Source organism: Cornus florida, unplaced genomic scaffold (genome assembly GCF_030987335.1).
Source record: "Cornus florida cultivar Cherokee Brave unplaced genomic scaffold, ASM3098733v1 CherokeeBrave_3.0.0_Hap2_Chr08, whole genome shotgun sequence".
Taxonomy (NCBI): domain Eukaryota; kingdom Viridiplantae; phylum Streptophyta; class Magnoliopsida; order Cornales; family Cornaceae; genus Cornus; species Cornus florida.
In genome coordinates this window covers 5038062-5060867 of record NW_026775578.1, presented here as the reverse complement: position 1 = coordinate 5060867, position 22806 = coordinate 5038062, and the positions used below count along the sequence as shown (strand labels likewise).

The window sequence follows — 22806 nt, the reverse complement described above, 5'->3', positions numbered from 1 at the left end:
GGTTTTTGGCATTTGGAAGAAGCGTATGGATTTCAAGGCAGCAGCAACAAATTAAGGCAAGCTGGAAGAAGAGCTATATGTGTATTGATGCTTATGATATTTCAATTGGAAACCTCTTGTAGATGTTTTGTAAACAAGACCAAATTGGTGATCATTTATCATGGATTCATGATCATTTTTCTAGTCCTCTTCTGTATTTTTATTTATTCTAAACCTAGCCCGGAAATGCTTGTATAATAGCACAGTCACTTCAATGAGAGAGAATTATGTGACTTAAAGCTTCTAAACTATTCATATCCAATCTTTTTCAATACACTGAAAATAGAGGTGGGGGTGTCCCTTAATTCTCATTGTTACTGGCTAAAACCCTAACATAATCTTCTTGCTCATCAGTTCATAAAGTCATTGGTGGATCCATCTACTACTCTTGCAATGCAATTTAGGGTGACAAAGGAGATGATTCCAAAGGATTTTGGAGAGGATTTAATTTATGAGATAACAAACAAATAATTTTTAGTTTTTCTTTCTTTCTAACAAATAATAATATTTAGTTAGAAAATTAGGAATTGTTGCAAAAATTAATTAAAAAGAAAGATCAAATACACACCAAAACACATTTGATTTTTACGTGGTTCACTCCAAGAATTAGAGTTATGATCATAAATTTCAGGGATTTCACATGTAATATTCAAAGTTCAAAATGAACAAATACCTTCTCACTTGGTAACATAACAAGCACATAAATAAAATAAAATATCCACTAAAAAATTAGGTTGGGGACAAACAGCCAAATCTAATTTTAGGGTAAGACCGTTCGGCTTCCTGCAACCCACATCAATTTCTTATGAAATTGGGCATTGATATATAATATTTATCAAACTCACGTTACCAATCAATAATATCTACAAATGATATTGCAAAAAATCAGAAACTAAAAATCTTTACACAAGTTTCATTTAAAGCACAAATGGTTTATTCTTAATATAGGAACAAGGAGAATATATATATATATATATATATATATATATATATATATATTAAAAGAAGAAAGAACTAAAACCGAAAATTGATAACCATTGTGTTCCTCTACCGGTCAACATTCATCGAAGATAAAAACAAATAACTACATTATGTGATGAAAAATATTTAAAGTTTAATATTGTCTTGTAATATTATCATCATTTTACAAAGCATATTTATTTAATACTAAATAAATGCAATTATTTGAAACAACCGTTCACGTCGGTTGGGTAGTGCAATTTTCTTTAAAACTAGGAGAAGTCGTGAAGCAAAACCTCCAAGTGAAGCAAAACCCTAGATCTCTCTCTCTCTAAAATTTGTCTCCAAGAAACTCTGCAATTGATATCGTCGCAATTGATTCTCTATTTTCTACCTCCTGTTCATTTTTTTTCTCAAAATCCGAAACCCTAATAGCAAATAAAGAAACTCTCCATTAGCTCTCTCCATTGTCATTGACCGCGCCACAGTTCCCTTGAAGGACCAGCTTTATTGAGCGGCAGTAGGAGCCCTGTAGAACGTCAGGTAAATTCTCTCTCTCTCTCTCTCTCTCTCTCCTTTTTTTTTTTTTTCGAATTTGATTATTTGTATACATGAATGTCTATAGATATATGTCTAAATCAGGGTTTTTTTTTTTTTTTTTTTTTTTTTTTTTTTTTTTTTTTTTCTGTTGGTTTAAGTTATTGTGCTGTCTGTTTTTCACTCCCTCGCTTCGCTCTCAACCGAAGCAGCTCCCCAAAATTAGGTTAATTGTGCAATAATTTTATACGTATTTGTTATTGTTGTTTGAATTACTGGATTTGCCAAAACCTTTAGTAGCACGATGCTTTGTTTTTTCCCCTAAACTTTGAATATAAATTGTAAGTGATTTTTTTTTTTTCCTGGCAGAATGGATTAGATACATCTACTTTTGTTGTTACCATAACACACCCATGTATGCATATTTTCTGTTCATTGCACATTTGCCTCCAATTGGGTTTTCTTGATCTTTCTATCGTTGAAAATTATTATTGCAATCGATAGTCATTTTTGGAATTTATATATTATTCCCTAAAGATGTGTTTCCTTTTCATTCTTCACATAACAAAAGTTCCTAATACTAATAAATTTGTTGGGTTTCAGATTCATTATGAAAAATCTTTCATGTTAAAATTTGGAACAGATTTTCTGAACTGATTATTTCCATGCTCTATCCAGCTTATCCAAACAAGAAGGTATCTGGACTTATTTATTTATTTTTTAAATGTAGTTGGTATCTGAACTTTTTCTTCCTAAGACTTGGAAATGAGGAACTTAGTGATCCTTAGGGCCTGTTTGGCAACTGTTTTTGTTGTCAAATCGATGAAAAACATAAACAACATATCTCAATTCAGCTTCAGTGACAATCAGCAAATCATCAGCTTAAAACAAGTGCATAAAGAAGAATTCATTCTTCTAGCTGAGCGTCAAGGCTTGAGACACCCCACTACAAAGATCTCAAAGGGTTCATCTGAAGATGATGGAATCCCAGGCCTGTCGCTTAGAGTGAAGAAGCCCTTTCTGTAATTTGAGAGTCGTCAAAGACACAATCAAAGGCATCACTCAAGCTGAAGCGCAGCTGGTTTTGTTCGATCTGATTGTGAGGTTGTAATTGATGTCGACATTGGTGGCGGAGGAGATATGAAGCACTCAAACTAAGCACAAAGGATCCATTCCATACGGAATAGCATGAGCTTCAGGGGGCTTCAAGGGGGGTTCACAGCATCAACAAAGTAGATGTTTTCACTTGTTTTTGCTACTGTAGCTGAACAACTGTGGTGATAAAATTTTTTTTTTATTTTTAAATTCCAATATAATGGCAAAACTATATATATATTTAATACAAAGTTCCAAAATTGAGGTTATTTTTTTTCGCTTTGAAACATGGTGCAACAAATTTAGTTACCAAACGTGTTTATGTTTCGTAAAAAATCACAGCACAACAAGAACATTAATTCTGCTCTATATAAAATTGGAAATACAAAACAAAAATGGTTGCCAAACAAGCCCTTAATTTCTTGGTATATGGTTTTAATATTAACCATTGCGACTTGATTTTGTTCGTGTGTTTAATACCTTAATTTTGGTTTTCTTAAATCATCACAAATAAATTGTTATTCTGTTCAACTTTTCAGAAATCTGAACCTGAAATGTGAAAGTGTTATTTTGAAGGCTAATTTAACAATTGACTGATTTATGTAATGGTTTAGTGTAGGTGCTATGTAAATCTCTTTACAGAGAGAGAACTGGAGTGTAGTACTGAAATAAGAAAGCACTGTAACTATGTTAATTTTTTTAACATTTTAATTTAAAATAACATCATATATCTCTTGGACACATCAGTTATATGGTCCATAGTTGAATCAGAAAGGGTGGTCCACTCATTGAGTTTGAGGCTTTCTTTAACTTTATATTTTTTTAGCTTACAGGCAATTTTATTAGATTCAAAAAAATGCCAAGGTGTTTTAGCATAGTGGTAAAAGTTTTGGCATGGCATCCCAAAGAGAAGGGTAGAGTTAGGGGTTTGATTCCCCAATTGCCTTGTCTATTAGACTATTACATTCTTAAAAAATTTGAGATCTATGATTAAAAGTTATAACTCCTTCGGATTCAATGAACCAAATAAGAGATACTTTATGCCTGAGTTCTTGCTTTTTTCTATTGATAAGAGAGTTTCTTTTTTTTCTTTTTTTCTTCCTCTCATTTTTTTTTTTTTTTAAATAAAAAATATATTATGCTTTGTTGGTTTTCTTCTAGCAACTTGGCCTGAAAATGTTTTTTTTTTTTTTTTTTTTTTCATGCTCTATTGCAGATATGTATGATAATCTGGGAACGCAGCCTGGACTGCCAAGAGCACCAACAAACCCACAACAAAATCCATTTGAGAATTCATTCTATGGAGCTGGTTCAGGACTAATCAGAGGTGGACTGGGTGCTTATGGAGAGAAAATTTTAGGATCAAGCTCTGAGTATGTGCAAAGCAATGTAAGTAGCATGTCGAGGTTTTGAAATTCTGAACTCCAGCTATTATTTGTATGGAAAGCTTTAAAGGGGTTTGAAATATTAGGGGGTGTTTAGAAACTAAGTTACTTCTTTTAAACTTTACATATATTAATAAAAGAGGCTTTAAATGTAGAAAGAAGAAGAAGATAGAAAAAGGATGAAACAATGAGTAAATTATGATAGATTTGAAGATTTTTGTTGAATTAGTTGCGGGAAGTGAGGTTCCATCAGCTGGCAACTCTTACATATGCAATCGAATCTCTATCTAATTTAAGCATAAGGCTGGTAGCAAGTATAATTTATTTTTTTCTTAAAAGAGTTGAGAGTAAAGTTAATTGGATTTTAACAATAAGTTGAAAATGAAGAAGATAACATAAAAACCATTAGCAAGAGTGTATTCCATAAATTTTATCTCAATTCTTAACCATCTCCTCCAAGTTCTATAATATATCCAATTATATAATAGTTTAGAATTTCTGTTATGCTACTGCCTATCGGGTGGGACAGTTTACTGGAGCTTCCAAGACGTTTCAGCAGATGTTCTGGGTACCAAAATCTTTCCTATGGCAAATACACATGCTTTCTGATGTGGGTCTTGGGCTTCTAGGGAGCTCTGTGGCCCTTGTTCCATTATGCCAAATGATGCAGAACTTTATTCAATGATAAAGTCATTGAATGTGATCTTGTCACCATTAGTCTTTCTAAGTAGGACTTTGCATGTGATCTTTTCATCATATCAAAGAAACTTATATCATTTTGTATATGATTTTGAGGTTCTCCATTCACAATTGTTTCTTCAATGTACAGATAAGTAGGTATTTCTCTGATCCTCAATACTATTTCCAAGTCAATGACCACTATGTGAGGAACAAATTAAAGGTTGTTCTTTTCCCGTTCCTGCACAGGGTAAGCACTAATACCACTGACTTCCCCCTCATATGGTTGGCTCACTTGTTTCTTTTTGTAGTACTAAACTTACCCTTAATCCTCTTTCCTTCAGGGCCATTGGACAAGGATAACAGAGCCAGTAGGTGGCAGGCTCTCCTATAAGCCCCCGATCTATGATATCAATGCTCCAGATTTGTATATTCCATTTATGGCATTTGGTACCTATGTCATTCTTGCTGGCTTCTCATTGGGTATTCATGGAAAGTAAGTGTTAGCATAACCAAACTTTTATATATATCTGTAAACAGTTTTATCTTTATTTTAATAGGTGTTTGGAAAACACATGAATGTTCCATTGTCATTTTCTCTGGAAGAGAGCTTTGTTTGTCCCCCATCCCCACCATCACATCTTCCCATCTTGTAGCATTTGCAGTGATTTGTGGTGTTTGGTACTTGGTAAAGACGCAAGGTTCACTAAGCCTAACATATTAGGGTTTTCTTTGGCTTATGATCACATTTTATTAGGGTCGCTAAGCATTTGAGCACTTGCATGGAAGGTGAGGAAGGGACATGATTGTCATCTAGGTGAAGAAACTAAGGCTCTGTTTGTTTTGATGAATTTTTTTTTTTTTCAGTGTTTGGTTGATTTTTAATACTAGAAAAATATTTTTCTGTAAAACTTTTTTCATCAAATCTCCCAAAAATGACTTACCTTCTAAATATTCATAAGGACCATAGGTCATTTTTGGAACTCCACGAGTCTCAACTCTCAACCCTCTCCCAAAACCAATCCACTGATAGAAAGAGGAGAGTGAATAGAAAGCAAACAACTGACTTTTAAATTGTTGCGATGACTTGTATGATGGTCTAGAGAGAGAATTCAGGTAGGTCCTATATTACCCTAATTGGTCTCTTTGTATTCTGTTATATATATTATACACACACACACATATTCATACTGTGCAGTGAAACAAAATGAAGCTTTTTGATTGCTAATTGATGATACAAGTTGTGCATGGGGTGATTGGAGGATTGGTGGAGTTTTTCATGAACAAATTCATCTTCTGTGTGAAAATCCTTATTTTTTATATATCTGCGATTCTGTGTGCGTGTGTGTGCATATTGTGGGTCTTGAATTTTTGAAGATAATGTTTTTTTCTCAAATAACCACAATGGTATTGGCTGTTATAATTGGGGATGGGCCAAGGGCCTTGTAACATCTTTTGGGTTTGGGCTAACTAGGCATGCCTTGGTACAAGCTGTCTAGTTCTTTTGTTTCTCTTTTGTTGTTGGGCCTTTTGTATGGCCCAATTATACTGTACATATTACATATCTATACAAATTGCCTCAATTTCCAAAAAAAAATATAATAAATATAAATAATCATATGATGTCAAGTCCATGATCAAAAGTGACAAATTTCTCCAATATTTCAGTTTTTTACATAATACATCTTTCGAAAACCAAACACCTAATTCTTTTTTTTATTTTTATTTTTTATTTTAGGATTGAAGCCAAACACTGGAAAATAAGATGAAAAAAAAAGAATCATTTTACATGTAAAAAGTTTTTCATAAAAAATATTTTACATTGAAAATGTTTTACTTTGAAACAAACAGAGCCTAAGTGAAAGATGTTGCACTATATGGTGAAGTTGTGGAACTATTGTAACATGCAAAAATGTGTGTTTGGCTGCAAATTTGACAACTGTTTATCAAATGGTATATAAATGGTCTTGGAAATACCTTAGCATTCCGAAAATGTTTGTTTGTTTTTTTTTTTTTTTTTTCCATAATTTTTGCATTATGTGCATTATGAAACATAAGAAGAAGAAGTACTAGTTTATCATATACCTTATTTTCAGTATAGTCATTTCAGATTCTCTATGCACGACATGCTTTCTGATGTTCTGTTATTATGTTTGTGATGACCCCCTTTCTCCTTATGAATCTCAGTATTGAAACTTCTATTTTATTTTTGGAATTTCAATAAGATTATTTTCTTCCGCATGCTGCTGCTCTCTCTCTCTCACACACACAGAAACACACACATCTTTTAAAACGACTCTCCATCTCCTGCAGGTTTAGCCCAGAAGCTTTGAACTGGCTATTCATCAAGGGGTTGGTGGGCTGGTTTTTGCAAGTTTCACTGCTGAAAATGTCACTGTTTTCACTTGGTGGCGGGGAGGCGCCATTGCTGGACATTGTGGCCTATGGTGGGTATAGTTTCATAGGGATGTGTCTGGCTGCCCTGGGAAGAATCTTGTGGGGCTACTCGTACTACTTTTTGATGCCATGGACATGCTTATGCATGGGTATCTTTTTGGTGAAGACAATGAAGAGGGTTCTGTTTGCAGAGGCAAGGAGTTCTGATTCAAGCAAGCATCATTACCTCTTGCTCTTTATTGCTTTAGCTCAGTTCCCACTTTTCTTTTGGCTTGGTAACATCAGTGTTCGTTTGCTTTTTTAGACTGCATCTCTCGTGTTGTTGGAAACAATTCGTTCCATGTCTATAGTATTCTTGAAAGTGTTGCAGGCAATCTTTCACTATTGTGTTGGTGATTTGTTTTGATTTCTGATTTTGGTTTACTCATCATGTCTATATCCTCCTGGACACAGTACTACTGATTAGACAACTAGGAAAAAGTTCTGTACTTTTTGGTGATCAGAAAGACGCAAGGTTTTCGTGTTCCAGAAAGGTTGAAAAGGATTAACCTTTGTCCAGTTTTCATGCATTCTATTTTGAAAGAGGAAGTTTATTAAACTTTTGGATCCGAGAAAGCAACACGGGCTTCTTATTTTGGACCTCCGTTGGATTGGCAGGAGGCCCAAAGTTGGGCGAATGGCAAGTGCATCTGGGCCTTAATGGACCCAGTCCTAGCACCAGAGGGCTAGAGCTGTTATAATGGTCCTTTGTTGGGCTAGACATTGGGTCCATAGGCCAAAATTGTAATATTGGTTACATATGCCGACTTGTTCGATTTATATGAAATTTTATTTTTTCGGTAATTAATTTATCTGAAATATTGCAAAGGTATTGCTAAATATTATATTATATATAGAATAGTTCTCATCGGCCGTCCGATGGCATGATCCTTTTATACTACATTTTTCTACTTTTTGGGTCATCCATTGTATCCTAAAATATGCATGCATTGCACAGGAAAAAGGTATTATAGGAAGAATTTCATATTTAACTTGTTTAGTCAATTGTTGGATTGAGAAAAATCATGTTGAGTCATAATTGAATTAGGCAAAACCTCGAGGTGGGTTAAAAGTGGTTGAAATTTGAATTATTTTTCTCGAAATGATGATGATGTTGTTTCTGAGCAAGTGTACCCTTTAGTACTACATGCATACATGGTGTCCACATTGCACATGGCCAATGTCAATGACTAGCTCCAGGACATTTTTATGAATAGTATTTGTAAACAATGATTTTAGTATTTGCATATTCTCAAGGTTCATGAACTGCCTAACGTGTTTTAACAAAAAAGGACCATGCAATATTTTTTATGAAAATTTAGTAAAAAGTAGAATCAAACGGCTATTGACAGTTAGTTATGGATGAGGAGTGGCATTATAGTTTTTGATATATATATATATATATATGAGAGAGATGCAATGTTGTGGCCATGCTGATCTTAATTTGATTGGCTCTTGAATTGGCCTGACAAGTTAAAAATATCAATCAAATTAAGTTTTGTGTAAGTTATACAAAGTATATGATATTAGGATATAAAATAAGATTAATTTAAAATGCTTTTCATCATTGGATTCCAACCATACTTAAAAATTTGTGGCGTTGGTTGGTGATTGAGTTAGACGACGAGTTAAATTCTTCCAACAAGTGGGATACTTTCGGCTCTCGACATAATCTAATTTATGACACTAAATTCATTCTTATCTTTGATGATATGGATGACTCAACTGAGTTGATGTTGTAGTAGTAATTTTTATTAAGCTATTGGCATCACCACTAATGTTACATATTATACAAATTCGTATTTCAGATGAGAATTCCATTCTTCTTCACGCCCAACTATATTGACTTTGAGAGTCAGAAAAAGACATCAATCACTCATTATTTTGGAGACTAAGAAGTCACCCTCCTAGATTACATGTTAGTAAAAAGCTAAGCTACAGAATCTACTTGGGATGATTTTGGTTTCCAACTCCTCCTATTCTTTCATATATATATATATATATATAGTGAGAGAGAGATGTCCCACTCCCACCATTGTCTTGTTTATTATGTTTGGCAGCCTTACACAATACTTATCTCACATGGGAATGAGACCATATAATGGGTTTACTCATTCAGATGCTGGATATGTTTGCATTTTATTAGAGAATTGGGCAAAATAAGAAAGGGAGGATATCATTCTCCTTTGTCCTTTTGTATTCATGATCACATTCCTTTAATTCACTATTCTTTGCATCTTTGAAAATGACTTATCATTTGCATCACCAACTCGGATAGCTTATTCATCAATACCCTTCCTTCATTTAATCACCATTAAGAAACCCTAATTTATACGTACTAATGCATGACAATATTATCCGTTTTACACTCTATTGATACTCATAATTTTGTTCAAAATGCATCTATAGTGTTAAAGAGTGCTCACACATATATCAAGAAATTCTTCCCTCCATAGATGTCACACACTGTCAAATCAATTATGAAAATTTTTGCCAGGACAATAACTTAAAAAACTTTGGAATAATATTTTAAATTCCATGCTCAAATTGATCAAAACACATTAAATATATATAGTATAAACTAATCATGATTATTGCCTACAAACATCCAATGGCCGAGGTAAACTTTCTAGTAACACTACTTCCAACATATTGAATCTTTTGGATTAAAGCAACATTGTAGGGTATTCATTATTGATGATTGAGCCTTGTTATCATTTCACTTCAACGTACCCTATTTTTGTTTGTTGCCCTTCATGACTAGTAAATTCTGTAGATGTTTCTGCTAATTTATATATGAAAATGATTAGAATTGGATGTTAATAATCACTTGAGATCGCACTGTTGGGGCAAAATCATGATGGGATCGAAAGATAATTGTTAGTCTAGTGTGCCTTGCCAAAAAGTGAAAATGTTGTGAGAATGAATAAAGGCTTTATAAATGCCATTTGAAATACATGAGTCAGAGACACCATCATAGGTAAGATATGGACGACTAGATAGTGCATGAATTAGACATGCCATGCCCATTGATATGCATGTTGAATGAAAATGTACCATCCAATAAAATCGTCTCACCTATGTAAAAAAACTACTCTTCACAAATTTGTTATGGTACAATTTTTACTGAGTAAGGAGTACCAATAAGGTGGTATATTTCTTGAGTTAGGCAGCTTGGTCCCGATCCGGCCATCGCTTTCAAATGCCACTTGATGACGATAGATTGGCCATTAGTGCGGATGAAGATTAGTCTTGGAAACCATAAGGGTACAATGGCACAAAAGGAGACAGTGGCAATTGAGGTGTTAGGTGTCACACCTTTTAGCAGTAAAATCATTGTTGAAAAAGGGAATTTTAGAGGGTTAGTTCATGGTTCTACAAAGGGATTGGTATTTTAGAGGTGTGATGGGAAGATGAGAAGCAAATTCTTCACCTAGACATCATATTGTTGGCCATCAACTAATGGACTACCAAGAAAGGCCTCTTTTAAGTCATTGAAATGATAATGCATGAATATGAACTCACATAAATTTCCCACTCAAACAACCATCCTATTTCACACACACACACACACACATGATAAGGGTGTATCAGTCATTATAGCAAAATAGATATGGGCTGATTGAGTAATATAAGAAAGTGGAAGGGGGTGAGCTTTCAAAATGAAGGGAATAGCTTAGAGGATGCGTAGGATAAGGGACCAATGTATCGGGGCGAGGAGAGAGGGCAAAAGGGTGGTGCGAGTCGCATGTGAAGGTGTACACATTAGCACTGCGCGTTCGACAAAAAGGTGTTCAGTAATATAAAAAGGAAAGGTTCAAACACGCACAATAGTCATTTAGCCATTTTTTTTTTTTTTTTTTCTCTCTCTGTCGGTAATTCTAAACTTTTGTTTCAGAACGTACAATCTAATGCTCTCTCTCTATTCCAGTGATTTGGGGAGCGAAATTCTCCGAATAAATGGCGGCAAATGCAGTTCAGATCGTAATAGTGTAAGCAGCGAAGAGAGAGAAAAAGAATCGTTACTTCTCTCTCTAGAATGAATTACACCATGGAAGTTGTTAACTGGATACTTATTATTGAATATTCATCTCAAGAATTTGATTTCTGTCACTAAATTATCTGTTACTCCATTCGTTGCCTTTTCTAATATCAAGATTTATCGTTAAGGCCTTTCTAAGGACTCTTGAATTAAAGGATTTTGGTTCTACGGACACTAATGAAGAATTTCTTGAAGAGAGTAGTTTATGCGGAGATTCTTGGCGTCGAGTTGTTGCATTTGATTAATTCTTTGTTTTAGTGAGTTCTTTGAAGGTTGTAGGTTGGTTTAGGAATTAGGGTTTTAGGTGTGGGGTGAGGATGGGAATGGATGGCCTGATGCTCCTGACGGAGGGACCACCGATAAAGCGGCGAGCAGGGTTGCGAAGGAAACAAGCTGGAAGAGGATCTTATAGAGGCAGCTAGGGCATAATTAGGGTTTGTCTGAGGTTTAATTGATTAACCTGGTCAGGTAAGAGTTAGGGAGGGTTTATTAGAATCTTTTGACCGGAGGAGATGGGTACTCAGTTGCACCAAGCACTCAGGACCCTCTGTTCCAACACTGAGTGGAACTACGCCGTGTTTTGGAAACTCAAACATCGAGCTCGAATGTAAGTTCAATTGTATTTCTTACACTTACCTTTTCCTTTCTAATCCATATTATGCCTGATTTAATTTTTCGAATTTTGAGTTAGGCTAGAATTCATGTAATCTTGATTTTTAGGAATATATTGGTATTCTAGTGGTTTTCATTTGAGAAGATGTCTTTAAATTAGGTCTGAAATTTGAATATTTTATATTTGGACTGCGGAAGTTCAAAGCCGTAGTGTTATTGATCATTGAAAGTTAGGTTAGTTGTTTTTGGAATCTCTCTGTCTTTTCTAACTGATTTCTTCTTTGGTTTGGATTCTGATAGGTCTTCAAGCCATTCAAGTATAGCCTCCTCAAACTTATCACAAATTCATTTTTTTTTTTCTAATTTATTTCTTTGCTTTTAATGCATCACAAATTTGATGAAGTAAACTCAGTCTTCTAAATGCTTACAAAACAGTTGTTGTGTCTTATGATCTATCCATTGAATCTGGAATAATTAGTCCATGATAAACTCTTAATCTTTTTAGAAAATCGGCAAAAATAATCTCAGTATGATTGTTCTTGTCATGAAAAATGTTCATTGTGATGTAATATTAGCCAAATATTTATATATGTTAAAAATACCTAGTGTCAGTTTTCTCTTATTTATAGTTGTGCGAAACTATTCAGGTTAGTAGTTAATTTTTTCCTGAATATAAATACTATATATATACACATTTATATGTTCTAGACACACGTGTATATGTCCTCTTCATTGATTTTGGGATTGTGAAACTTCTTGTAGGATGTTGACTTGGGAGGATGCGTACTATGACTATCATGAGCAACATGATCCTTCCAAGAACAAGTTCTACAGTGACATAGTGGGCAACTTCCAAAATGGGCATTATTCACATGACCCTCTTGGGTTAGCTGTGGCAAAGATGTCATATCATGTATACTCTCTTGGAGAAGGGTATTGACATCTATCATCTCTATAATTTACCAAGTCATTCAGAATTTCACATGCCATGGTACAATAGTTTAGCATGGACCATGCTCATTGGTCTGGCAGAAGTTTTCACAAGAAATCATCATGTCATGTTAAATTACCCTATAAATATGGGTGCTATTCCTTAAATGCATGCTTCATGTCACTTTCTTTACCTTTTTTACCACGTTTCCCGTGTCAATTTTGACCTCAGCTTATTCTTGTGGGCATAAGACCTTCCTGCATGTGCTATCTTAGTTTTGATATCTGTAAAAATGCAAAATCAGGCTGTGAGGAATAAAAACTTTATTTAATTTAAAATATATATATATATATATGAAAGAAAGTTGATTGCGTCCTCCTTTGCTGAACAGGATTGTTGGACAGGTAGCAGTTACTGGAAAGTACCTATGGATTTTTGCAGATACACATGCAATTGACCCCTCTTCATCATATAACGTGAGTTTTACTTTTACATGCAAGAATTCCGTACAACAGATACGATATACCATGTTGAATAGATCACCATTCTAACTGTTTCTGCTGTACCAAAGTATTTAATATTTTAACTTGTCATTTCTCCTTATTTGGTAATATTGATGGTTCTCAGTACTGCGATGGGTGGCAAACTCAGTTTTCAGCCGGGATAAGGGTATGCCTGCTATCCTTTCCTTTTTAAAACTTAATAGATGCTGTTGTGATAATTGCTGCAATGATGACAAAATATTAGGGGGTTTTGTCACTAGCAGTAGTGCTGAAGGTTTTCGAATCTGTAGTGCACTTCCCTTCTCGAAACAGTAATAGTCTAATTGATCTCATCTCTCATTATTAAACAAGGTAGTATGTTTGGTGGTTATGGGACGGTAATGTGGTTTTGTTATCTCTTTTCATAATCTCTTGCTGTTTTATATTGATAAGTCTCAATAATTTGAAGATACTGAGCTTGGTAACTGAAACATTGGTGTTGTGATACTGCAAAATTTAGCATGCTATTATTTATATTGATGAGTCTCAATAATTTGAAGATACTGAGCTTGGTAACTCAAACATTGGTGTTGTGATACTGCAAAATGTAGCATGCTATTATTTAGTTCTTTTTAACCATTGAAAAACGAGGTTGGATTCTGCATTGGACTTGCAGAGGTGGCATAGAACAAGCTGATGAAGCTGCTTAATCTGGACTATGATAACCTCCAGTACCATGGCTGTCATGGGATATTAAATTTTAATTGTTTTCACCTAGAATTCAACTTAATTGTTTGTTCTTTTCAAATATATGACCAACTGAGTTCCTTTAGACTGCACTGAGCTTGTGGGAATCATCTTGACCCCTTGAAATTATGACTATCGAAGCTCAGTGAACTCTTTGGTGACAGAATTACCATACCAGCAAATGCCTTAACAAATTATTGATAGAGTCATGTTGGGAGGAGTGATGAGCCATCATGACTGCCACGAGGAATCAACCAATCTCTGGTAAATTTATATCATAGATGTGTACTTCAGCTTGTGATTTGGGTGCTTTGGTCCACTTTTATAGCTGACTGACTTATTCATCATCCACAATTTGTAGCATACAGGTCTGATTATATCATTAAGTTCTTTTGTAGGAAATGTTTATGTTTGTCACTTCAAATAATGAATATGATAATTGCTTATTGCTGTCTAAACATGTTAAAAGTTTCTATTGAGGGTGAAATGGAACCCATTTCTCTACGTACAATTTGTTTTGGCTCCCTTATAATGCTTCTAATTTCAGAGTGATAATCTTTTTCCATTTTCTGTTTTGCAGACTGTTGTTGTGGTTGCTGTTGTTCCACATGGAGTTGTACAGCTTGGCTCTTTAAATAAAGTAAAGAAAGTTTCTAAGTTTGGTGCATATTCAGTTCCATGCATGATATTTATTCTAAGCTTGATCATTCTGTTTAAGATGATAAAATTTCTACTTTCATTTTTCCTTTCTTGATTTTGAGATAGTGACATGTACTTTTCGAAAATGAATAAATTAATAAAACACTTGATGCACTTTTCTGTCCTATTTCATGTGATCTCTTCTTCGGTTATCTTATTGTGTTGATAGATTACTAATTTGTTTTTTACCTTTTATTTATTATTCATTTGTATAATTATTTGAAGTGTGTATAAGATTGTGTTACAGTAACACCCATTAATTTTCAAGTTTAGAATTAAAATACAGCATCAGCATACGTCAATTTGCGGATTTGGATTCAACTTTTTCAAGTATTTGGAACTTGGTTTGAGATACCCTTCCCGAAGTCAATGGGCCGATTTATCTTTTCTGCAACCAATTAACTTATAAGAGACATGCATCCATTTGATCATTGCCACAAGAGTGAATGATTACTATGTACACGTGAAAAACTTGTTGAAAAATGGAACCTAATGACTTCCAAATGGGAACCCACCGACCCATGTGAATATTACCCGGCTCTAGATCTTTCTAGGGCTCTGATGTTATGCATATGTTTGGTATTATGTGTGCATATTTATGGTTGTGTTCATTTCTAACTTTTTCCTTTCTTTTCATGCCATACATTTATCAACATTTGCATTTTAGCCACTCTTGTTTTACGAGTACGCTATTTCATAGCAGAATGTTGAGTGGATAAAAATAACATGAAACAACATAGTCATTAAATGAGTGTTTGAAAGACAAATATTGAGATGGATGCTTGATAAATCAAGAATGAATAAAATTAGAAATGAACACATTTGTGAAAGAATTGATGTAGTGTCCATTGGAGATAAAATGAGGCTAAAATAATTAAGATGGCTGGCGTTGTGCAGCAAAGACAAATAATTGCACTAGTAAGGAAGAATGATGTGGTTCATATTGATGCCACAAGTAATTCTAAAGGTAGGGGTAGACGAGAATTAATATGGGCTGAAATGACAAGGGAAAAAACAATTACACAAAGTTTGATTGAGATAATAGCCTTAGAAAGAGCAGAATGGCAAAGAAGGATTCATGAAACTGAGCCTTAAGTTGTGGGAGTAGACTTTGTAGAGTTGAGTTGAATACTGTCTGATATGTAATAGAAATGATTATTGTTACAATACTTCTCTTTATGTTCGGTTAAGTTAATATAAAAAGTGAAGAATTTTAACAGATCTAAGTCACATGTATGGAACACACTCACATGCTGCTCCAGAATTGGTTTTATTTCAAGTATCTTGTCATCCATTGACCATTAGTAAAGTTTCTGCTCAGTTATCTGATGTGAGATTTTTGACTAATTTGATGATTCTTTTGTTGCACATTTCAAATTGATGACTTGCATATATGGTCATTCTTCATTCCTCTTTTGCATGTGTATAAAACATCCAATTATTTATTATACACTTTCTGCTTTGTCTTATGCAAGATTTCCTTGTAGTTTGATGAAACTTTGGTTATATTTTCTTTACTGCATACATCAGCTTGGTTATGATCGGAAGGTGACATGTGTATCACATGTTCATGATTTTAAGTCATGACGTACTCTTTATTCACACCTAATTTACTTTCTTTTTCCTTAATTTGAGAGGAGCAGGTCAGTGAGGATTTGAAGCTGGTGAACCGTATCAGAGAGATCTTTTATGCGTTTCAAGATTCCTCAGTGGAGTGCATCCCCAGTGTAGTACAATATAGTATGGCGAGTTCTTCATGTCTGGTACTCTCTTTCTTACACACAAACATGGGAGTGCTTTCATGAAATCACTACATGTAAGCATCTCATGGTTCTTCAATTTTTTTTTTTTCAGTCAGCAATATCTACAAGAAGTTCAAGTTCTGGGATTGTTAGTGATTGCATCCACAATCTAGATAGAACTATGAACAAGGAGAAGACAAATATTTGGTCTCCCGTGTTTCCATCTCTTGAAAAATCTGAGGACCGTTCTTATCCGTTGCCTGGTGCTTATCTGAAAAAGACAGTTGAAATGATCGATAAACACGGAGGACATGAATTATCAACGCCAGAGGATCATGAAAGTGCCAACTTACTTCAGTCTAGATCTGATCTTTTCCTTGTGGAGTGGCAGAAACAAGAACAGACAAACTTGATTGTTGATAAAAAGTTTGAAGAGAAGACTAGTGGCTTTAGGGATAGAGGATTGGGTTCAGAAGACACTGATACTTCAATTTTGCACAATTGTTATAATAATGGTACTGGTTTATATAATGTTACCGTTCCTTCTGATAACTTATATAATGTTACCGTTCCTTCTGATAACTTGGGGGTAGATATTATGCACTTCCCCTCGGACCTCCCTAACTCTGCAGCTTGGGATAATCATAATGGTGTGTTGTGCATGCCAGAACCTTTTGATATGCAAATTCAAAAAGATTTGATGAAGAACTTTGAGAACCAAACAGAGTTCAATCATGTGGACACATTGAACACATCCTTCAAGTTCTCTGCTGGCTGTGAGCTGTATGAAGCACTAGGGCCAGCTTTTCGAACACAGAATATGTATGGTGATTGTGAGATGGGAAAAACAGAAACAGAAACCACTATTGACGTGCCAAGCAGACTGAGCAGTAATAACCTGTTGATGACAGACTCTGGCTCGGAGCATCTATTAGAAGCAGTGGTAGCTAATGTTTGCAGTAGTGGTACTGATGTTGAAAGTGGGAACTCATTCTGTAAATCAGGGCAATCCCTGTTATCGACTGAAAAGATGTCAGATCCATCCAATGGTCAGCATGCCATTGGTTCAACAAATTGTTCGTTTGAGTGGTCTCTTGCAGAAGAGGACAAGGTTCACTGCTTGAACTCCTCAAAGACATGTGCGAGGTCTACTAAAGGCTTTTCATCCACAAGTCCTAGTACATGTAGTCAACAGTCGGAGAGGCCACAAGAACCAGCTAAGATCAATAAAAAAAGGGTGAGATCTGGTGAAAATTGTAGGCCCAGGCCAAGGGACAGACAATTGATCCAAGATCGAATTAAGGAGTTGCGAGAGCTTGTGCCCAATGGATCAAAGGTAATTTCTACAGATTATCCTGCTGAGTATTATTTTATTTTTTACTTTTTATATCTATATATTTTATATGTGCTGAAAATTCTGGATAATACACAGTGCAGTATTGATTCACTTTTAGAGCAAACAATCAAGCACATGCTCTTTCTGCAAAGCATCACTAGGCATGCAGACAAGCTAAATGAATGCGCTGAATCGAAGGTAAGGCTTTGGCATCTATTTTTGGGGTCCTGTTATTTCAGCTGAACATGGGTTGAGTTAGGTGGATATGACGTTAGTCAAGTTCCATCTTACATAAAGAGGCTGTTTTTTACTGGGTAAATAGAAAAAAGATAAAATAAAATCAGTATAAAATGTCAGGTTGAAAGATTTGAGTATTACTAGTAACCTGACAATTATTTTACTCCCTCCAATTTTATTACTTGTATATATACAAGTTGTGTTTATTCAGGTATCAAGTGTCAGTATGTAAATACTTTATATTTCTTTTTGAGAGTCTCTTCTGAAACAATATGTTTAGACCGAAATAGATATTTGAATTTTGTTCATGGTTAGTCTCCATCAATTAGAAATAATAATTGGATTTGTTGCCTTCAATTCATTATCATCCTTGCCTTTGTTCCATATGGATAGGACCAGCCACATGATTTCACTTTTCCCATCCATTCTTATTATATACCATGTGGTTGCTTACTTTTTAATCAAACAACTTTTCTTTTTCTTTTTTCTTTCTAACCAGTGCATCTCCAAATCTATGTTGTATATGACCATACCTAAATTTTCTCTCTCTAATTTTATCATTAATGGGCGTTATTCCTAGTTTTCCAGTCAATTTTTTAATTATTAATCTTATCTCTTCTAATTTTCGGGGGGAAAAAAATCTTATCTCTTCTAGTAACTCCAACCATCCATCCTAGAACCCTCATTTCCGCTACTTGAATTTGTTTTTTTTTTTTTTTTTTGTTCCTTTTTCCGTGCCCAAGACTTTGCTCCATACAATATAGTTGGCTTAATAACCTTTCTATAGAATTTTACTTTTAATTTGTTTGATATTCATTTATTACAAAGGATAGATCTAGCTCGCCTCCATTTTGCCCATCCTGCTCTACTTTACTACATGACCATCTATCACCCTATCTTTTTGTAAGATTGACCCTAAATAACGGAAGTAATTATTTTGAGTAATTCATTTTTATATCCTCATTTTTTCTACTTTATCAAATTTACATTTCATATGCTTTGATCTAGTTTCTAACTTTGTTGTTAAGGCTTCCTTAATAATATTTAATAAAACTATCTCATCAGAATACAACATACACCACAGAATGTTTTCTTGGATTTTTAATTATTTCATAAAAACACTATTGTAAAAAGGTATGGACTTAACACTGATCCTTGGTGTAATCCTACTTTTATAGAGAATTCACTAGTTCCTCCACAGATAGCATGAACTCTAGTCAATGTCTCACTATGCATATCCTAAATAATAGTTCTAACTTTTGCAAGGACTTGTTTTCTTTGTAGAGTCTACCAAATTATGTCCTTTTAACACTCCATATGTCTTCTCTAGGTTTATGAAAACTACGTGTAAATCTTTTTGCTTACTCCTTCATTCTTCCATTAATTGTCTAATAAAGTGCATGGCTTCCATGGCAGATCTACCTGGTATAAATCCAAATTATTTTTAGGATATTGAGGTTTCTTTCCTTGGTCTTTGTTCTATTATTCTTTTCCATAGTTTCATTGTATGACTCATTAATTTAATTTCTCTATGATTTTCACAATTTTGGATATCTCCTTTATTTTTATAAATTGATAGTATAGTGCTTTTCCTCCATTCGCTTGGTATTCTTTCTTCTATTAGAATTTTGTTAAACAACTTTGTTAACTATTCACTTCCTATTTCTTGCCCTCAATTGTGATTCTACTTAAAATTTACATCATATTGTTGATTCTGCAGTTGTGTGACAAGGGAACAGGTATACGTGGATTGTCCAGTTGTGAGCAGGGTTCTAGCTGGGCCGTGGAAGTGGGGAGTCACCTGAAAGTTTGTCCAATAATGGTAGAAAATATTAACATGGATGGACAGATGCTGATAGAGGTATGAACTTGTCAATCAAATTTAATGATATGCATACTTTTGGGTTTTGGCTAATGAGAAATGAGAATATGGCAATAATCTCAAAGATGGGTAAAGCTCTTCAAAAAAAAAATAGAGAAAAAAGGATCCTCAAAATAAAAATAGAGAGAAGGAATTGAAATGCCATCTAAAGGAGATGAGGCATCCTTAAATTGAAGACCCCCTCTTGCTTCTGATTCTAAATACTACAAATTTTCTGCTTCATGCATGCAGATGTTGTGTGAGGACTGTAGCCATTTTCTTGAGGTAGCAGAAGCTGTCAGAAGCTTGGGTCTGATAATTTTGAAAGGTGTAACCGAGACCTATGGTGAGAAGACTTGGATGTGTTTTATTGTTGAGGTATAGTCCTAATTGTGGATTAGATATCTAGCTTTATAGGAACCATACATGTTCTAGTCCTAGATATGATGTGGCATCTATAATGAGGAACGCAATTAACATGGTATTATTATTTCTGCTGCTGTTGTGCTCATCATCCTCTTTGATTTATTATTATCCTCTTTGATCTGCATGACGTAGATAAGAAAATAGAAAAGCTGTGATGATTGTTTGAGACAAGAAAATAGAAATTGTAATATATGAAGTCATTTTGCTTGTAATCAGTTTAATGGTTTATATTATTTTCATGGATATTAGAATCAGAATGCAGAGGCCATTTTGTTCCTGACTGATTCCTGTGGCATCCTACTAAATTACTGCTGATTATGAAATGTACAGACTGATTCCAAACATGCCTTTTCTTCTGACAAAAGCAAAAAAGGAAAAATCTTCTTCAAACACGAATTAGACTCAATTTTTGAAAATAATTGAGGCATTTGATTTGATACTTGAAAATTCTAATTGTGTTAGCAAATATTAGTTTCATGACATGACTAATGTAATCCAGACCAGCTACTACAAACTTCTTGATGGTAGATTTTTGCGAATCCTTTCTGTTCCTTCATAAAAAATTACTTTTAATTTGATAATTCTTGCAGGGACAGAACAACAGAAGCGTGCATCGGATGGACATATTGTGGTCACTTGTGCAGATATTACAACCCAAGACAAAAATTTAAGGGCGATGGCTTTTGGTAGTTGTGAATAAATTTGAATAGAATAACATTTCAGGAGCTGAAAGACAGTGCAAATACTGCAACTACGTTTCTGATGGCTATATTGTTGTGCAACTCCTAGAGACAGTAATTTTGTCTCATTTTTATTATATCGTGAGTCCTTTGTGATCTTTAATTGGAATTTCTGGTTTATGTTTTTTTGTTTTTGCAGACTGATAACTGGTGTAAAGAGTTGCCATCTGTCTTATCTGCTACGAAGTATGTAGAAGTGGATTCTTGTTATCTTTTCTTATTTTTCATGGTTTTTAGCTTGCTTGTTACTTGCCTCCATTGTTTGTTAAGATGTTTGATAGTCCAAATAATGTAGTTCCTTCACCCTAATCTGTGTCTGTGTTGGGACCCTCTTTCTGGTACTTCATCTTTTGGATATATACATACTTTACATACAGAATCTTAGTGATACTTCAATGAAACAAGCTTTTTGAAGATTGACTAGTACTGAAGGGGGTAGTCATGAATTTATTTGCCATATTACATGCTGATACGGTTCTATAGTATTTCTAAGAGCAAACTGAGAAGCTGTTGTAATGTCGGATATATCTATTAGTAACATGGTCTCATTGTAACCTAAAGTGAGGGAGAGCTGAAGTACCATCTTGTCCTTTGGAACTGTAGTAAGTGTGATATTCTCCATGACTAGTTTCCCTGTATAGAGGTGGATTGTTGTCGGAAATGAACTCCTTTATTGGCCCGCATGGTTTGAATTTGTTGGCAGTACTTGGATAAAAGAAACACGCTGATGATATCCGTGGGCCGACTTGTCCTGCCAGTACTCTGTGCTCCACACTTTTGAACTTGTCGTTGGTGATTAGCTACATAAATGAAGGAATAAAAATTAGATTTTGATATAGGAATTTTGAAACCTTTTTTAGTGCAGAGTAATCAAAGACTTCACCTGCATAAGATCTCCGATGTTTGCTATTAGGGCTCCTTCAATAGGGACCACCTCAACCCAAGTATTTTGATGGAGTACTTGGAGGCCACCAATGTTGTCTTGCAGGAGTATAGTTAGGTAGGATGGGTCTGAATGCTTGGTGGTACCTATAGTCAAGTCTGGCTCAGGGCAGAAGGGGTAATAGTGGCACACTAACGCAGCAGTTTTCATGCAATCAATGCTTGTAAGGAAATCACTGCTAAGTCCTAGTGCCTGTGATAGTAACATACACAGTGTCTCCTTCAATCCAACCATGTGTTCCATGTAATCACCTATTGATTTTCTGCAACTCATAACTTGATTGAGTTAAAATAAATCCCATTAATAAGAATTCAAGAAATGCTTAGCAGTTAGGTAGTGTGTTACCTGCAAACCAGAGGTAATGCATCAGATTCCAGCACAGAGTCGTGGAAATGACAAACAATAGAGTCCCTCCAATTTGCAGCTTTTGATATGTGAAGATCACCGTTGCAGTAATACCTTACTCTTTGCCTAGAGTCACGCGAGTACCACTTCATCTTCAGCTCATTAGGTTGCTCATGGAATCGGCGCACACCTTCTATCAAGTCTTTCATGACACTAAGTGGGATTCCATGATTGACCATTTGAAAGAAGCCCCATGTTTCTGCTGCTTTACAAATATCCTTGACAATCTCCATCCTTCGGCCACTTTCTAAGTCTTTGAGATCTATCAGAGGAACTTGGAGGTGAATGCCGCTCGTGTCTGGTGATGCCTTTTCAAGGTTTTGCGGTGGATGGATGAACATTCTGGGGATCTTGACTACACCAGAATCCAAGAGTCCTTTAACTCCAGCTTTTGTTTCGTCGAACTCCTTCACTTCTTTTGCTCTATCATATACTGGCCGGTTAGGGGCGGCAACTTGGGGAGTGTCGGGCAT

General features: G+C 34.9%; 3 protein-coding genes across 6 annotated transcripts; 2 read left to right on the top strand and 1 right to left on the bottom strand.

Annotated features, from left to right (window-relative positions):
- Positions 1-1223: 1223 nt before the first annotated feature.
- Positions 1224-7934, top strand: LOC132269032 (uncharacterized). Of its 3 annotated transcripts, XM_059770024.1 has the most exons (6): positions 1224-1542; positions 2140-2231; positions 3848-4020; positions 4846-4944; positions 5039-5190; positions 7008-7934. In XM_059770024.1, the coding sequence occupies exons 3-6, from the start codon at positions 3850-3852 to the stop codon at positions 7393-7395; spliced, it is 810 nt and encodes a 269-aa protein (XP_059626007.1). In that variant the 5' UTR covers positions 1224-1542; positions 2140-2231; positions 3848-3849; the 3' UTR covers positions 7396-7934. The 3 variants fall into 3 exon arrangements, with proteins under 3 accessions (XP_059626007.1, XP_059626006.1, XP_059626008.1); XM_059770023.1 differs by lacking the exon at positions 2140-2231 and having other exon boundaries at positions 1225-1542; XM_059770025.1 differs by lacking the exons at positions 1224-1542; positions 2140-2231 and adding an exon at positions 2391-2768.
- Positions 7935-10826: 2892 nt separating this feature from the next.
- Positions 10827-21205, top strand: LOC132269031 (transcription factor EMB1444-like). 2 transcript variants are annotated; one of them, XM_059770021.1, is made up of 12 exons: positions 10827-10945; positions 11062-11779; positions 12547-12717; positions 13107-13191; positions 13343-13384; positions 14525-14584; positions 16287-16406; positions 16498-17721; positions 17818-17919; positions 19679-19819; positions 20072-20197; positions 20836-21205. In XM_059770021.1, the coding sequence occupies exons 2-12, from the start codon at positions 11685-11687 to the stop codon at positions 20914-20916; spliced, it is 2247 nt and encodes a 748-aa protein (XP_059626004.1). In that variant the 5' UTR covers positions 10827-10945; positions 11062-11684; the 3' UTR covers positions 20917-21205. The 2 variants fall into 2 exon arrangements, with proteins under 2 accessions (XP_059626004.1, XP_059626005.1); XM_059770022.1 differs by lacking the exons at positions 10827-10945; positions 12547-12717 and having other exon boundaries at positions 10969-11779.
- Positions 21206-21392: 187 nt separating this feature from the next.
- On the bottom strand, positions 21393-22806 carry LOC132269616 (1-aminocyclopropane-1-carboxylate oxidase homolog 1-like). The gene is made up of 3 exons (XM_059770872.1): positions 22274-22806; positions 21869-22190; positions 21393-21785 (listed from the first exon to the last, which is right to left on the bottom strand). The coding sequence occupies exons 1-3, from the start codon at positions 22804-22806 to the stop codon at positions 21531-21533; spliced, it is 1110 nt and encodes a 369-aa protein (XP_059626855.1). The 3' UTR covers positions 21393-21530.

Bases quoted from the DNA above. Each gene is read 5' to 3' on its own strand.
- LOC132269032 (XM_059770024.1), top strand. From the start codon at position 3,850: ATGTATGATAATCTGGGAACGCAGCCTGGACTGCCAAGAGCACCAACA. The intron at 4,021-4,845 runs GTAAGTAGCATG...TTCAATGTACAG, and splicing joins CTGAGTATGTGCAAAGCAAT to ATAAGTAGGTATTTCTCTGA. The intron at 5,191-7,007 runs GTAAGTGTTAGC...CATCTCCTGCAG, and splicing joins TCATTGGGTATTCATGGAAA to GTTTAGCCCAGAAGCTTTGA.
- LOC132269031 (XM_059770021.1), top strand. From the start codon at position 11,685: ATGGGTACTCAGTTGCACCAAGCACTCAGGACCCTCTGTTCCAACACT. The intron at 11,780-12,546 runs GTAAGTTCAATT...AACTTCTTGTAG, and splicing joins CTCAAACATCGAGCTCGAAT to GATGTTGACTTGGGAGGATG. The intron at 20,198-20,835 runs GTATAGTCCTAA...TAATTCTTGCAG, and splicing joins GGATGTGTTTTATTGTTGAG to GGACAGAACAACAGAAGCGT.
- LOC132269616 (XM_059770872.1), bottom strand. From the start codon at position 22,806: ATGCCCGACACTCCCCAAGTTGCCGCCCCTAACCGGCCAGTATATGAT. The intron at 22,191-22,273 runs GTAACACACTAC...TATGAGTTGCAG, and splicing joins GCATTACCTCTGGTTTGCAG to AAAATCAATAGGTGATTACA. The intron at 21,786-21,868 runs GTGAAGTCTTTG...TCATTTATGTAG, and splicing joins ACATCGGAGATCTTATGCAG to CTAATCACCAACGACAAGTT.